General features: G+C 42.3%; 2 protein-coding genes across 2 annotated transcripts in view; one reads left to right on the top strand and one right to left on the bottom strand.

Annotated features, from left to right (window-relative positions):
* Positions 1 to 62: 62 nt before the first annotated feature.
* Positions 63 to 8,312, bottom strand: tex11 (testis expressed 11; the record flags this gene model as incomplete). The annotated part of the gene is given in 31 exon segments (XM_079168171.1): positions 63 to 134; positions 290 to 457; positions 1,107 to 1,227; positions 1,326 to 1,434; positions 1,513 to 1,662; positions 1,761 to 1,833; positions 2,067 to 2,180; positions 2,434 to 2,504; positions 2,601 to 2,678; positions 2,765 to 2,805; positions 2,916 to 2,969; positions 3,398 to 3,483; positions 3,898 to 4,022; positions 4,132 to 4,234; positions 4,340 to 4,477; positions 4,651 to 4,736; positions 4,873 to 5,024; positions 5,159 to 5,237; positions 5,546 to 5,627; positions 5,738 to 5,833; positions 5,926 to 5,983; positions 6,068 to 6,153; positions 6,240 to 6,320; positions 6,550 to 6,669; positions 6,673 to 6,723; positions 6,727 to 6,735; positions 6,739 to 6,834; positions 6,922 to 7,001; positions 7,096 to 7,180; positions 7,461 to 7,573; positions 8,285 to 8,312. Coding segments are annotated over 31 exon segments (2,805 nt in total).
* A 3,357-nt stretch (positions 8,313 to 11,669) lies between these two features.
* kdrl (kinase insert domain receptor like) overlaps positions 11,670 to 17,611 on the top strand; it is a 43,218-nt gene continuing 37,276 nt past the window's right edge. Inside the window, exon 1 of the mRNA XM_079167010.1 lies at positions 11,670 to 11,998. Within this exon, the coding sequence (XP_079023136.1) occupies positions 11,935 to 11,998 (64 nt within the window). The 5' untranslated portion in view covers positions 11,670 to 11,934. The remainder of the gene's footprint in view (positions 11,999 to 17,611) is intronic.

The raw sequence follows: 17,611 nt of genomic DNA, 5'->3' as shown, positions 1-17,611 counted from the left end.
GGAAGTGAATCCGTTAAAGTCAGTTAACACCGGGCTGAGACCGCTGACTTGTCCCGGGTCAGTTATTCCTCCATGACGAGGTTCCTCTTTGCTTTGTCTAACCGGTCCAGGATTTCACTGTAGAGACCCGACATCTGTGGGTACACAAGGGAAAAAGGGTCCAGCTTACAAAGGTATTGGCTCTGAAGGGCCTACAGTGATGGTTATACACTTGATTTAGCACAAGATGTGTGTTTGTGGGACCAAAGCCTTTTGTCAGGTTTTCCTTCCCTCTCCACCAGTCCTGTACCTGTGTCTCGTAGCTCTCCTGCAGTGATCCAAGGTGGCGGATGAAGCTCATGGCGAGGCCGCACCACTTCTCGGCCTCGGGGTACTGAGCCAGGCTGTACAGCAGTATCCCCGTGTTCCAGGCCCGAGTCAGCAGCCACAGGGTCTCCATCTCCGGGAAGTCGTCCGGCTGCAGAGAAGAGCAGGAAGATGTTCAGAAGCCCGTTAAACGGAGGCCACCTGGGTGACTCACTATGGAAGGAAATCTGTTTTTTTATTTATTTTTATATTGGGTGAAACCTGTGAGTAACTCTCATCCAATCCTGTTCTACTGTATGTTAACCTTTACCAATGCTTTGAAGTCTTTAAACAGACCGTAAACAAACTGGAAGGTCTATCATTTCTAAAGTTTCATTTGGTTTTTTTCACACCACTTTAATCTTGGGCTTTCACTTTGATCCAAAGAACTCCACGGCTTTTTGAGTAATAACTCAAAATGAAAGGGGAAATATGCGCTGCCTCTGAAGCAGCGCAGTGTCTCAATAATTTGATGCCTCTTTCAGAGCTGCAAGCTCACCGGCAGTATGATGACTTGTACAGCACATTAGCATTCAAATTGGCAGGAAGGGGTTTGGTGAATGGAAGCATCTGCTAATTGAAGTGCGGCTGAAAGCCCATTGATAAAAAAAATTTAAAAAAAAAAACAGAGAGGCTTCTATAACAGCAGGCAGGCATGGAGTGGAAGAGAGGGGGTTAATTATATAGCAGGGAGCAGTCCTGTTGGAACGAACAGGAGGTGGGTGCCGAGGGATGGCCATGTGTGATTGGCGCTGACTCACTGCGGCTGCAATGACGGACAGCGCCTCCTCGTAGTAGTCCCACACCTCCTCGAGCACATGGGCCCCCACCTCTGACACGCCGCTTGGGAGGGACAGCTTGATCAGGCTGTGGACGCACTTGCTAAGGCAAGAGACACAAAAACAGGCACACCGTTAGAAACCCTTTCATCCCAATGAGCACTTTAAGGGCATCTTCATGCAGAGTGGTGGTGGGTTTGCCTGCAGCTAGCCAGGTCAGCCTGTGGTTGTTTCTTGTGCAGAGAGAGAGCGACCCTCAAGGCCTTCTTACAAAGCAGAGGGAAGTGGGCTGGAGGCTCCATGGCTAACGCTACAAACATAAAAAAAATATTAGATCGTGTGTGTTTCTTTACATGTGTCAGCAGAGATGAACAGTCTCTGTTTTTACCTGCAATCGTCTCCAGCACTTTGGTTTCAACGTTTTCAAGCTCCAAGACCGACTCCAGCACCGTCCCAACCTTGGGGTCGTTCAGCTTGGCTCGGGCCTCAAACTCGTACAGCAGCAGCAGTGTGTCTGTGGGGTCCATCGGGGAGCTTCCTACAAGTACGCGGTGAGAGTGCATTTCTTTAGCTTCATTTTAAAAGACATGCAAATAAATATTATAATTAGTCGGGTAGTGAAGCTGCTAAAGGTACCTGATGCTTTCAGGGTCTTCCAGACCTCCCAACAGATCTGAATGTACTCCAGAGCCTGAGTGAGCTGCTCGGTCTGTGAACCAAACAGAAAGCACGTCGTCACAAAGCATTCTGGGATTCATCATCGCCATCTAGTGTCCACTTCCTCCTTCAAAAAGGCTAGAGGGATTAAAACAACACGCCTACGCCAGCACCAATAAGGTGCGTTAGTCACCTCTCTTCTCCACTGGACTTGGTACATTTCCATCCATGTGGAGGGAGAGCGTGCTAAATGTGGGAGACGGGCAGAGGGAGTGGGAGGCACACCTGGGCGGAGTGAAGAGACTTCCTGCAGAGCTCCAGAGAGGCAGCGGCAGCCATTAGCAGACACGTCTTCTGGCCCATGAGCAAGGTGCGATCGGGAGGGCACAGCTGGGAGAGCTACGGGTTCACGCAGATAGTCGTAGTTTCATTTTGATTGCAATAACACACAGGATAATTGACTACAGGTATTCTGCTGAATGTACAGTCAGAAATTCCGAGGACAGAGGGGGGGTCATTGTGATTCTTTATCTTGAACTGATATGTTTATCTTTCCAAAAGCAATGTTAAATCTCTGCTCGGGTTATTGATCTACACCCTCGTACTGTAGATATCGATTAATCCACCTGACAAAGCTAATAAGGGGACTTGCCTGGTAAGAGAGCACAAAGAAATCCCTCATCCTGTCAGGGCTGCTCTCGCACTGCAGAGCCGTGTTCCACGCTGTAACAAGGACACACACACACAAACACAGACAAAATGAAGGTGCTGCAAGATTGTTAAGCGATAGCATACTTCTATAAGTAGAAGTCTTTGTACCGATCTTCCTGAACCAGTTAGCTTCCTCCATGCGTTGCTCAACAGTCAAGCGAGACTGGTGAGAAACTTTCTGCAGAGCTGCAAACAAAACATAACAGCAGACACTGTAGTCGAGACGTTTATTCTATAAAAGGCAATTCAACCCCTGCTGCATATGTACTCACCCATTTTTAGATACGGCAGCAGGACATCCAGACTCACACTCCTGCATGGAGTAACGTAAGGTAGTGGGTGTAATCCTGTGTTTTTGATGTATTGAAAGCATCGATAATACTATACAATCACACTTTATCAGGTACTTTCTCTTCCCCTCACCTCATCTCATCACTGGACTGTTCTATTGTGGAGAGCACGAGTCGAACCAAACACCTATAAGAAGATGAATGGAGAAACTGGTGTTGACCTCCTTTCTTTCACCTACTAACTGTATTATACGGAGACACACTTCCAGTGGAATATAGGTCAGTGGATCGTAGAGGTGTATGGAAAACTAACAGACTCACTACAATCTCTCAGCAGCACAGAAGCCATCTCTACTAAATGTTGTCACTTTATGTGTGAAACTCTACCATCGTGTTTTGTTCACACAGTCTCAACACAACACAAAATATAGAAATCTTTCTCTTCTCATAGCAAACTGCAGCATGGAAAACAAAAGAAGGAAACCAACCTCTAACTGAAAAAGCCTCCTTGATGAAACACATGTGAAATGTCTATAATAATGCAGAACGGATTATCTTCTTTTCATGCAGATTGGGTATTTAACTCTTCATTTGCATACTGCAGTTCCCACAGACCTGAGAGCAGTCAGAACCTGAGCTTCGTCTTCGGAGTTTTCACACAAGCTCTCCAGCGCCTTCATGGCGGTTTCCTGCTGTTCATTCTGTCACAGGGGAACAAACAACCTCCTCTTGTATTCCACCACCCACCAGTCACATTCATCATGCAGTATACTTCAAATAGGACTCATTCCTTTAGACCCTCGCTAATTGCTAATGCCTGGTTGCAGTCCAGTGTGTTTGCTGATTGAAATAGGGCCGGAGAGGTGACAGACAGCTGATAGCCGATTGTTTTTAACGATGAGGAGCTTTGCTTGTAAAGATGTAACATGCCCAAACATGTGATATCATGCTTTTCTCCCCAGATCAGTGCAGTGACAACGACATGATCCCTGATTGGCTTCCCACCCACAAACTCCAACCCACAAGTACCTCTTTTGAGGACTAAACCCCATTGAATCCACAATCTTTGCAGCTGGTTAGCAGAGACGAGTAACGAGTCCTTTGATGAGTCCTACCTCCAAAGCAATCTGAGCGGCCAGACTGAGGAGTTTGGAAGCAGCATTCTCCGACACCAGCAGTCCGTCCGAACTGGCAACAGCACCCTTGGACAGAAGTCCCATCGCATTCACGGCCTCTGCAGCTGGTACAGATCAACAACCTCATCACCACAGAGAATATGCCTGAAAAATGTGGCTGTGATGAGATTGCAACAGTACTACCGGATCACACCACTAGTGTTTCGTAGATACCTTTCTCCACATTGTTCTCCTGCACTGCAATCTTGTAAACACTGAACTGAGTGAAAATGCTCTCCGGATCACATCGCTCTGCTTCCTTAATCGCTTCTTTGGCCTGGGAAGCACAAGTAGTGAGTTCTGACACACACACACACACACACCACCTACTGTACAACACGGTTACCTCCCTCACGTGATACTGTGGCTCAAGTTCGCTTACCTTTTCCAGTTGCTTCAGTTGCAGGAAACAGGAAGCTCTGTTCCTCTGAAGTTTGGCTGAGTTGGGCTCCATTTGACCTGCCTTGAAGAAACTCAGCGAGTAGTTGTACCACTGAAGAGCCTCCGAGTAGTTTCTGGCCTGGGAAGAAAGATCCTTTGTTTATCCCTGTGTGGAAATGAAACCTTTGCATTGAACCTGTGCTCACTAGTTAAGAACAGCGGGCTGATCACTGAGCCCCCATGCTGATAACTATATGCACACGAAAAAAATATCTTGTGAATGAAGGAACAACATGGCTATGTTTAGCATACCTCAAAGTGTTTGGACCCTTTATCCCACAGCATGACATGTAGACTTGTGAGGGCCTGTGGAGACAGCTGTTTTCCTGTATAGTGTCCTGTGTGGGTGTAATAAATAGTCATAACTAATACTCATACAGAGGCACAGCTACAGTGTGTTCCCTGCATTATTATAACATTAACCATCTTTTTGAAGAAGAGTTATACTAGAACTGTATTGCAAAACGTACGTACCGGTGATGATATCCTCGATCTTCTGTTTGCCCAACAGCTCCTTGCCTCTCTGCAGCAGGAGCTCAATGTGCAAGACGAGAGCAGTTCCCAGGTCAGGGGACGCCTCGAAGTGCTGACACACGCGCTTCAAATACTCAAAAGCCAGCATTTCTCTAGAAAAATCAAAACAGACAGTCAGAGTTGAACAGCAGGGCGTTCCTTAAAAGAAAAATGTGTATTTGTGCACATGTTTATGCGAGGCTGTGAGTGAGAGTACCAGTAAATATGCTTGTACATGTGTGCTTACCTGTCTTCAGACATCAGTAGTTTCACTGTGCTCAGACACAGTTCAAGAGAAACCTTTGATTCCAGCATCTCGTTAAATCCTGAAAACATACAAACAGCTTTTAATTGTGCATTTAACTCGCTGTGCAAGTCATCCGTACACACACACAGGAACACACAGGAGGGTCCAAGTACAAGCACACTCTTCTGCTGTTTGAGACTGAGCAGCTCTACTGGAGCACCTGACCTGTGGTGTAAATCTTAGAGAGTAGTTACACCATTGTAGACACTTTGACTATTCCTGAAGTATTTAAACTCTCAGCTACTGACGCCCCGCTGCTACTGCTTGGTTTATGAAGGATAAACATTGAAGTATAAATAATTCAATGAGGTTTAGGTAATAACTAACCTGCTCTGATATGATCGTCGGAGGCCCCGCATTTCAGGAGTATTCTGATCTTTAAGTACAGTCCAGAGGCGCTCACACATTCCTGTCAAATTGCGTAGTACAATTATGTACAGAGAGTCTATTTATTTTGTAAGGGCATGCTTCAAAATGCATACGTGAAATATAGTTTTAAAACGATGTATCATATCTCACCTTGTTGGCTAAGCTGACGGCATTAAGAGCTTTCTCCTGAAACCTCTGACAGTCCCACTCTAAATAAACAGTGGCAAGGAGCCTCAACACCTTGGCCTAGTGTGAGGGAAACAGATTTAAAAAAAGAATAATAACTATTTTAATTTGTATACGTCGCCTGTACTGAACTTTGTATTGCACTGTATCACCTGGACTTCAGATCCAGGGGCGTATTTCACATTCATTTTCCCGATTTCATAGCTTTGGCTGAGAAAGAGAAGAAGAAGAAATGTACTTTCCCACCGGATGGTTTCTCAGCACCTTTGTGTAGAAATGAAACATTATATTTACCTCAGCCAGAATGCACTGTCCTCAAACTTCCTCTGGTTGTACGTGTCTATTCCAAAGTTGTAGCACATAAGGGAGAGGTACGCAGTCTGCATTGAGTAAATGTATTCACGGTTAAATAGCAACATGTACTGTAAATGTGTTGTTATAATGATAACAGAGGTATTTGTTTTACATCTTTCGGGAGCCGCAGCAGCATGTCTTTACAGCGCTGCATATAGACCACAGCCTCGTGGTTGTTCCCTTGAGTCACGGCCTGCAAAGAAGAGACTTGAACTTACTGTTAAATGTGAGGAAACAATATAACAGTCCTTATTAGCACAGAATGAGATTTCCCCCCCTTCTCATTGTTTCTCAGTTCGCATTTTAGCTGTCTCACACTTCACACTGCAAGTCTGTCAGAATAGCACTTCCTCAGCTGCCAAATATCACAAGAACAAATATTCACGTCGAAGGTGTTGAACATCACGTGTGCCATGGCTCACCGATTCTGCCTGGCATGAGAGGATCCGAAGCAGATCCTTCTCCACGTCCCCTTTGGATGAAGCGCTGTCAGCTGCTCCGTCACCTCTGGTCGTTAGTTGGCCATAGAGGGTTTCCAGGCTCTAGGGGTATTGAATGTTGTATAACTTGTAAAGACGCCATATTACTGTACGCTCTCATCTACGCCCTTAACTTTCTTTCTTCACCTTGACAGCAAATCTTAAGAAGTTATCTGCCATCTGGGGATTCTTGCAGTCCAGCCAGGTTCTCCCTGTTTTGCTGGCCATCTGTAAAGATTACACACTGACAAACAGACTGTGTCCCCCCTCCTGAAATGTTGAGCACTCACAGAGGTGGCCTGCAGTATTGCGTACCAGGATCTGCTTACGGATGACGCCCTCTGTTGGATTCTCCGGCTCACAGCAGCACAGCAGACTGCATGCGACGTGACGCACTGTGAGGGATGGTGAGAACGTTTGACCGTGGCCTGACACAACGCACACTCAGTAAAATGATCATGTGAATACATACTGCAATTAGAAGTGTACCTTTAGCTTTCTGATTTGTGCTTATAGTGCTGCCCACGTTCTTAGTAACTGCCCAGTTCCACAGCTGGATGGCACACTCCTCAAGCTGTAATATGAGTAAGATTATTAAATATGCATGCAACTCACATATTCTGCCAAGCTATAGCCATCTAAAAGTGACATAATGCTATATTAGAAAAATAATAAGCTTTGACTAAACTTTACAACTTAGTTACAGAGGTCTTTTAAATTAAAGTAAACTCAGACTGATGACGTACATTAACTATAAAAAGGCTTGTTGGTATTACATACGGAAGATCCTGCATTGCAAGAGCAACATTTTAGATTTGATTTTCAAGTTATAACTCTCTCAAACTTTTGTCTACCTGTGGATCTGGTATTTTGGGGAAACCCTGCAGGCCAGAGACCTCAGAGAAGAGTTTCTCTATCACCTCCTCATAATCTGTTGGCTGTTTGTGCAGCAGATTATCGATGAGACCTGTGGAGGAACAAAAGAAAATCAAGACATGTTGACAGGACACGAACTCAACAGTTTTCTTGAGAAAGGTCAAATATTTCCCCAAAAATAGTTAGTTCTGCAATGGCTAATTACACTTCTAATGTGTGGCAATTTGAAAAATTATTTTAACATTTTGTTGTAGCTTTCTGTTGACAAAATGACAAATTACGATAATCTGTAACTGTGGACCGTTTGTTGTTCATTTATTTATTCTAGTCATAAAATTCAGAAGCCGTAACCAGTAACGTTAACTAAATGTGTGGTATTTTAACTTAAGAAATAACATTAATATAAACAACTGTATATCAAAATTCCCATTGATCACCCATTGTTTTCTCCCATAGACTACTATAACAACTAACTAGGTGATTTGATTGAGTCACTAGTGGGTCAATAAAGCATAATTCTGGATATATTAATAGTGTCAAAAAAGGCTTTTTAGTTTACCATATTAATGTACCACATACTGTGTATATTGCTTTATTTTAAATCCCCTTCCATTACTGTTGTTCACGTTAGCGAAGTGAAGGCGTAATAAACCGATGCTGAGGTTACATTAGCATACACACACAAGCTAGCTAGTTAGCCTAGCCAACGGTTACTGACCAACTGCCCAGATAAGAAGGAAGTCACAGGAAGTGACAAATACCGCTGTAGCGTTTAAACCAGCTGAAAGGGTTAGTTACTCACATTTCACCGTCGAAACCAACCGCTCCATGTTGTAGGTTTCACCACTTGTCAATTAATTATTATCAGGCTAATGTTGGCGCCGTTTGTTTTGATTGACAGCTGTCACAAATGCCGCGAAGTTTGTCCGGAAGAGGGAAGAGCCTGAAGGTTAGTAGACTTTCTCTGCAACTGGTAAATTCCACCTGCTTGCAACAGGGTACTGGTGATTATCTTTGAAATTTATATAAGTTTGCATTAATGCATGACAAAAAAATAATCCTCAGTTGCTGCTCTTATTTATAATTATTGTGCAACTAAAGGCCTTACCTGGAGATGGGAGTGTGTCTCCTATGTTCCCTAGCTCAATATCCTCTTAGTATGATACCTTAAGGAGACCTTTCAAAGGGTTTTATGTTCTCAGTAATGCCCTTTCCCTTGGTCAAATGTTCAATGTATGTTTCCCAGGGTCGACATTTGGAAATCACCCATCTACAGCTTATGGCACACTGATGTTATAGTCAAATTTGACTGACAGAATCCTTAAATTAAATCGACAATAGAAATGTCACATTGTAAACACAGCTGCAGCAAATAACCTTAATTATGGGTGCACTACATTAGTGTCAGCATTAGCTGTATTAGTTATACCTTTTCTTTTTCTTTTGTTATAACAAGTTGAAGAAATAAATGATCCTGACATATCAACAATGAGATATTTTACTCTCTTCAAAATACTAAAGTTTCTCCTCTAAAAAGTGGAGCTAGTCTTGTATACTAAATGCAGTGCCAAACAAACACAAACGTATTTGTTCATTTCTTGTGCAGCATCTCTGGCATAGTAATAATGCGTACTTAATGCATTTCACTGTCTTGCAGGTCTAGATTTGCAACATGTACCACATGCGCTCCACAACTTGAGGAAACCAATACCCTGTTTTTATTCAGCCATAACGGGCCCATTTAACGAAAGCAACCAGATAGTTTGGCCAACATGACGGAGACCTTTCCACTTTTAAAACAGTGGAGGAATCACAGCAGGCATGAACATCTACTCTGTGAAGAGAGAGCTCTGTTATATTCAGTGGTACCTTAAACTTGACAGCTAATTCTGCTAATATGGTATACATTTTCAAAATCTTTACCTTTATATTGGATCCCATATGAATTGATGTATTTCTATTCCATATTACCTTTTTCCAAATTGTTGATGATATGTCTTGAGAATAATCTTTTGTATCAGATGGTTGTATAATCTTTTGGAGAGAGCTCAGATCTTGACCCATGGGCCATTTACTTTCATGAGAAATTGTATGCATGATTGATTTCTGGATTATTTTTAAGTTTTCCAACTACTGCAGACCTCTGTCCAGGACCCTGGCTTAAAAATCAACAATTCTTAATTTTGCTCTCATGAAAGTAATTGTTTTGTTAATATTGTAGCCTATCAACCTTGTTTTTTTCCACCAACATTTACTCCATAAAATGATATACCTTGCTTCCAAGGCTGCAGTATGAGTGTGGTCTGGAGACTATGACATTGTTTCCACTCAAGACTGAAAGTCATCTGATCAGTAGGGCCGGCAGTCAGACTCCCTCCACCCCTCTGCAGAAAAAAACACTTTATTTCTGGTTCATTCACTGAAGAAGACTTTGGTGTTAGGGCAAAAGGAAGAGTGCATGCTGTGTGTGTGTAGAACCATGTTAGTCCCCCATAGTGTGTTTTGAACACCAGATTCTAAAATAAAACACTTCAAACCAAACCCCTATCGCAACTTCCAGCAATTGTTCATCAGGAGACATATCTGCTGCCCTCTTGGCCGAGTGCTGTCTCCTTTACTGAAGACTTAAAATGTGAACACACACTAAGAAGATTGTTGTAGTAGACAAGGACGTTTCTTGCAAACCTCACCTTTTATTTGTGCATTTAGTATGTTCTTCTTCAAAAGGTGTAAGCCTATAGCATATCATCTTAAGAGCCCATGTCAGACATTTTCTAATACTATTTGAGAGTCCTGTGAATTGTATGCCATGTTAAGCTAATTCCCAAGTCTGCAAAGTGAGAAAGGTGACTTTAATGTTTCCTCACCACCAGATTGTTACAGTGAGTGTCCACTGTCACGAAAGTGAACAAAGTAACGCAACGCACAACAATCCTGTATTGTCCCCTTTGTTGGACACAGAAGAGAGGCAGCTTTTTGTGTGTATGCAAAAGGACAAAAAATGCAAAAGGACTCCCACGACTCCCATATGACTTGTTCCATGTTCTCATGTGGCTTTTCACTGTTTTCCCGCAACAGGAACGGTGGAGTGGTGCTCATCACATTTCACTACTGCTGTGCCTATAATCCCCTGCACTCAAGATCCAGTCCCCAAAATGGTGGCTGTTCAGCCGTGACGCTGGCGGAAAGGTGAGGGCAGGATGTTCTTATTTACAGTGCCTGCTACTGTGACCTACAGCAGCAGAGTGATTGTTGTGGTGATAAAAGAAAACAGTCTGCAGCACATCCACACACTGCAGGGTACTGCTGGACAAAAGAGGATTGTTTACATTGATATAAAAAGCAGTGTGTCCTGTTGCTGAAGTTAAAAATAAACGCAGCAAATATTTATTCTAAACACATAGAACAGATCAATCTGATATCGCAATGATTTCCCCTGAAGACAAGATTACTGCTGTTACCTTTAGCCTCGGTTGTTTTTTTATCAAAGGCATGCTTTACACACAAAGGTCAGATAAAAAAGGTTTAATGATCTACTTCTACTAATTTAACTTCAAAGAGTCATTTAGAAACATTCTGACCACAGATCAATAAGATGATATTAATCACGATTGAAACAATGCTGTGATAAACACATTTTGGGGTCATTTCAGTTCACTTTCGAGTGGAGTTTTCAACTGAAAATAAATATAATTACTGTGATATTCTATTGCATATTTCCATGTTTAATGGTGTAAGTATAACACCCCCTGTACATGTGTAGGAGTTACCCATCAATTGGTGTAATTACCACAGGTACTCATTATTTCTCATGAGGTTATCCCCTCCTCAGCAGCCTGAAGGAAGGAGTTTGTCCCCCCCAAAAGAGTGACGTTGCGTCCTTCCTCTGTGTCTCCATAAAACGTGCCTCACGCATGGACTGTAAGTGTTGCACAGAGGCGAAAGGGAGGAGAAATTGTCCAAGACGCGCATGAAAAGCACTGAGCAGACTAATCTGGTTTATGTGGGCTCCACCAAACCAGTTAGACGCTGATACACCACTCATACAACTTTTATTTTTCGCAAACCATTGAATTGAATTCATCTTACTTTTTTTTTTTGTTGGTGGGGGGGGGGGGGGGTGGTGTTTGAGAGCACCTGCCTCGAGGATAGAGCGGTACATCCGTCTCCTCTTTGCCGGATCGGGAGTTGGACTAGCCCAGCTGCGCAGGAGAGCTCCCCTGCGAAACGCGCCATGGGATACGGGAGAACCACTGCCGCTTTGTGCATGTACACCTGAGGCTTTTGTGGATTAACGACACGTTGTTGTTTTTTTTAGGAAAAAGAAGACTCTTTGATTTACTCGCTGTAAGAGACTTTGTTCAGTCACGCGGAATCATTAGCCTCCGCCAAGGACTCTTATCACTTTATTTCTGATTCCACGGTGTGGATTTCGGGGGAAGAGCTGCCAGGATGGTCTCATCCGACTGTTTCAGATTGTTCGTTGTCATCTTGTGTTGTTCGTCACACACAAATGGTAAGAAGTCATTCATGCTTATACAGATCAGTTATTTACGCGTAGTAGAGTTGCATGGAAGGACAGAGTTTTAACATCGCACTGTTAGATTCGTTTCAATGAATGGATGACAGCATGATGGTTAACAGATATTTGACCCAATCAGCTGTGACGTATCAGAAGAAGTAGAGAGTTGCTTTTTATTCATTAATTAATGATGATTAATGATAATATTATTCTTTCTATCTTTGAGCTGCTACCAAGAGTTGAATCATTTGGCCGTTTTTTATTTGATCCTTACATTTGTGGAATATGTTTTAGTTTTTATGGATATTTCAGTATTTCATATTTCAGTAGAACACCCAGTTTGAATATTTTAGGAAAATGATGTGTGAAGGCTGTCATTGGACCTGCGGTTCTCATTCTATCCGCTAGAGGCAGTCGTGTCCCGTTGTAATTGGGTGATTATCCATGTTAATAAAATGTGTTGACTGACAGGTCATTCTAACAGACAAGTAGACTATATCTTAATATCAGACTGATTTCATTGATGAAATTTGGATTTGTTTGATTTTGATTTTTTCTCATTATGATATTGCAAATCAGCCCCGTGTTATATATTGTAAAAAAAACACGTTTATCCAGCAATTGTTATCAGTGAGTGAACAGGATTAAATATTTTGGGAAGAGAGAGTCTGTTTGCACAAAAACAAGATGGATAGATAAAAAGTGGATGTTCTTCCACCTTGTGCCAGGTCTAGTGTGCCACTGAGATACACACGAAGCCTTCCTCACCATTCCCAAATAAACAGCCTATCCAAACAAAGGAAATCCCCCCCCCCCCCCCCCCCCCCCCCATCACACACACACACACACACTCGTACATGCTTTTAGCCAATGAAGCTTTGTCTACGATGTTTTTAAGTAGATTTCCTTCACTGTCCACACACAAAGCGTGGGAAAGACACAAGGAGGAAGCGGACGTAGGGGCAAGAGGCAGCCTGGAATTGTTCTGGCGAGTAAAGGTCACGGAAATGTGACACGCTACCTGAGCAAAGATTTCTTCCCGGAGCTCCTTGTGCTCATATTGAGATATGCACTGCATCCACATGACAATGGCAGGGAGGACAGCAGGTTATTGCTCCTGCAGGGGAGACTGGTAGAGCCATTAGTCATTGATGGTGCATCAACGTCTTTCTATTCATGCTGAGGTGTGTAACCGATGTATGTGGAAATAAACAATGAACTAATGCTTAAACACAAATATTTAGGATTCATGCTGAAACCTGTTGGTGTCATAATATTGAAGTTATTTATCATTCTACTGAGATACATTTTAACAGTCTTCTAATTTTTACATTTTCAGAAAAGGTAAACTGTGTCTGAAAGATCGTCTGACCTATTTGGTATTTTGTTAATAATTCACTTGTAGCTGCTTCTTATTGAAAAGTGAGCACAGGTCAAGTGTGTTGCTTGGTGACCTTTTGACACCAATTTAAATGAAGCATAACGGCTCAGACGGAGGGAGGGAACCTTTTCGCAGCTCTTTGCAACACGACACTTGCATTTCAGATTTATATCAGTCTTCCTGTGTAACGGTCAATGACTTTTGCGTATCACTTGGGGTGTGATGCATGTATTATTGATTCAGTGAACTGTGTCTGTGAAGTTTATAGATTGCATGCTCTATCCAGGTAGTTAACTACAGTTATATTATGGAAAAACAAGTGAAGCTTAGTGATGATTGGAAGAAATAGTGATTGAAGGGATGATTGAATTTGACCCTGGAAGCTGCCTTGCTATTTTATTGTCCTAAATATTATTCACTCATCGTGGTCGTAATTCTTCTCTATTAGTCTACACTACGCTGTATTAGTCGAACATCTGTTCCTCTAAGATGAGCACAGTGTTTGTTTTTCTAAGTCGTCTTCCTAGCAGAGTGAGTTGATGTGTCAAATTGGTTTGGGAGTATTTTTTTTTTTTTCTTTCCTGCTCCGACACCTGAGATGGAGTGGAAAATGGGAGAGATGAGAGGTCAACCAAGTTCAGTGGGGGCTCATTGCTCACTGGCGGTACGTCTGGGCCCGCACAGGCAGCGCAAGAAAAACACATCCATACACTCACACACACGCAGACACACACTCACACACACTCACCTGGGTTGGGAGTTTTGCCAGCAGATCAGAAAAGGGCATTCCCTTACACGGGGGTTTAACTTAACAAATTGCTTTGTGTAGCTGTTCTTATATGATGATTGCAGCATCTGGTCCATAGTAGGCATATCCATCCTGAGCCAGCAATATGTTTTCTTTGAATCTTTCATGAGATTTCAATTTCAAGGAGCTTCTGTCTGCCAACTAGTCTTAATCATATGTTATGGAACAGAAATCCTCTGGTTTTACCATTTTGCTGTCTCATGCAGGCGATCCCTGTTTGTTGGCGCTGCTCAACTTTATATAACCTAGAATGGCCACCCATCATGGCCAGATGTTCATTTATTTTGCTTTTTTAAGAGCAGTCTGGGGAATTTTTGCCTCCTAATCTCCAATGGATAATATACGGCTAATAAAAAAGGCACTCTGCCTAACTGTTGTCTTAACCTTGCAGTTGGCAAAGTGGACGGGAGAGGGAATACTTCAGAACACAGCCGGAGCGGCGGTAGCTACTTATTTTGGCAGGTGATCTCAAGTCTTGTCAAGGTTTCATCTTTGTGAAGTTTTTTGTTTGTCTTGAAAATCTCAATATAAAGGCAACTTTCCATGAAACATCAGTGACACAAAACACCAACCAGGTCCTCAACAGGTGAAATAATAACTTTGAGAATTAAGAAAACAATAGTATGCTGCATTGGTTTCCCATCACTATAATTATTAGAACATCAAAAGGCTAAACCGATCGCGTGCTACCCATTTACACTACAGGACAGGAAGTTCAGCCCAGTGGCCGTCGCAGATTATCAACGTTTTGCTCCTGTTTCGCTCCTGTCGCCATGGCCGCAATACAGCCAAGGTGACTCACCAAGAGTGACCCTGCGCTCTTTTGTTAAGCTGTAATTCCCTCTACACCCTTTCAATGTCTTTTGCTGTCACAGGAGTACAAGGAATGAATTGGCAAGGTTAAACAAGGAGGGAATCATCATGCCCTATTGTTACTTTTGCCTTGAACACACCAAAAAAAGATCGGCTCTCAAGATAGTCGTGTTGTTTCATGACGCCACAGGAAGCACGGGGAGATGAAGTGTATTCTGCAAAATAAAAGGGAATTCCACATATTATTCCCTGACTTGGGGTTTCCCGTCATATTCAGTGACATTACAGTCATCTCATACAGTAATAGTGTTTTTTATTATGCAACACCAAGCATGATTTACTGGTGGCATGCAGCAACAGCAAGGATGATGACATCTTACCAACGGTTATGCCAGCTCATAATGTCCTTCTCGCATTTCATCTCAGCTTCTTCATTGTTATTCACATATTACTCAATTTGTTATATGCTCAACCTACAGTTCTGTAAAGTTGTTGTAATAACTCTGTGCAGTTATTGGATTGAAGGATCAAAATAGTTAGCTACAAATCTTTCCAGAATTATTAGAAATGAATACCAACAAGAAGAATACTAATAAAATAATTAGGACTGACCCAACTTGGTCATTTTGCTCTCAGTCGACTACAATTTCTTAAGTTGATTCTGCATTTTTAGTGCTTGTTCATGCTGAATGACGTAGTTCCAGGAAACTTATGAGCACATCTCTAGTAAACACAATATTAAAAATGGTGCTTTTGCACGATTCTTTGTGTAGAAACTAAATTTGACAGATCTATTGTGTAAATCAACAATAGATTAGTTTACAAAATGTAATTGACTTAGAATGTCTTTGGTCAAGGACAGCTCTAAATACAATAGCTAACAAGAGCACCTCACTCAGATTATGTTGCCAGAGCTGTGTAAAATATCTTGTCACCATTTAACATAATTTTACACAAAACTCATACTATTTTAATCATATATTTTGATATTTGATGAAAAATAAGCACAAAAGGGTAGTCTTGGGTCAACAATTTCAACTGCACTGACATTGTTTGGAGAGTTTTTTGGTCATTCTCTGGCTGTAGTTTGAGACTAAATATAAAATGGAATTTTCTATTCCGCAAACATTTCAGAACAGTGTAGAGTAGATCCTGGAATCCAACACTGTTTGAATGTGCCACTTCCCCTCATCAATGCCAAGTTAGGACAAGGACATACCAATGCGATCCTGGTCTAATGTTAGTAAACTTGTCCCAGTGACAATAATCTGTTTGACGCTGTGTGGCTCAAGACCCCATCGTCAGTTGAAACAGAACCAGAAGTCCCAGCCTCCTTCTCTCTCTCCCTCATTTAGTTTGTTCCATGCCTGTCCTCTTCTTAATGGCTCTTAATGAGAACCAGCTTCGGGGCTCTTTGAACCAACACAGTAATCACAATTTCTGGCATTTTTCAGGCTCTCTGCTGGAGGAATGCGGCACACAGCTGTTACGGGGGGTTAGGGGTGTCCGGACGCTTGCTGAGGTCAGCTTTGGGCAGGCAGTGGGGCAGGTGGGAGTTTTGACGGTGTGGGTGTTGAGAGACAACCGCGGGATGTTTCTTTTTTCTCTTTCAGTGGGTTGCTGGGGGCCCCTGCTGATTCATCCATCTGTAGTGTGTTACTGAGGAGAATAGGGAAACATGTTTTAAGAGATGAGCTTCATGTCAGTGCAATTCTAGGTCAGGAAGATGTTTTTTTGTTTTTGTTATTGGTGTTATGTGTTCAAGCAGATGCCCACATTCTTACATTGGTTGCTTTTGTATCACAACATCAGAAATCATTGTTGCAGACAGCACATGAGGTAGTGTGCTTTTTATTTTGCTAATTGTATTTAACAGCCCCCCGGGGGTCAAATTCAGTTTGATTAATCCATCATTTTGCAAAGTTCTCATTTCCAGCAATTCATTCAACTACATGACTCGCTGCCAATCTGCAGATGTGAGGTCATAAAACACAAACTAGAACATTCTCAAGGAAATGTGTGTGACCTTTCAGGAGTAATCAACAACAGATAGTTATTAACTTGTGATTTGTAAATTCTGGGATTGTTTATTGAGGTCAGGAATCGTAATTTTTATTAATCTAATATACAGCTGAACAGCGCGTGGTATCACAGCATGAAAGAGTATAAACCACATCCCTTCCCCTCTGCATAACCTTGAACAATAAAACAATGATGTGCTAATATTTGGTGAGGAAGTCCATATTGAGTGCTACTGCCAACACTGGCACCGTCAGCTCATTCTTAGCACAACAGCTGTTCTGAATAATAGACAAATACTAGCAGCGTGTGTGTTTCTGTTTGTGTTTTTCTGTATATATATATGTTTGCATTGGTAAATGCAGGTGTACTTGTGTATGTGTGTGTTTTTTCTCTGTGCGTGTGCATACACATGTGTATTCATCGTGTGTCAGCATGTCAGTAAGCTGTTGTGTAACTCCATTGTCTTTCCTGATTCTGGCTACAAATAGAGGTTTCCCTGAAGACCGTCACATTTTGATATAATAAACCAATAAACCTGTTTTCTGACCACAATGACAAGCTGTTCAGGGAGCTCAGTGAAAAG

This window comes from Pholis gunnellus (assembly GCF_910591455.1).
Source record: "Pholis gunnellus genome assembly, chromosome: 10".
Classification (NCBI taxonomy): domain Eukaryota; kingdom Metazoa; phylum Chordata; class Actinopteri; order Perciformes; family Pholidae; genus Pholis; species Pholis gunnellus.
Note: the sequence above shows the minus strand (reverse complement) of the source record. Positions and strands in the feature narration are given on the sequence as shown.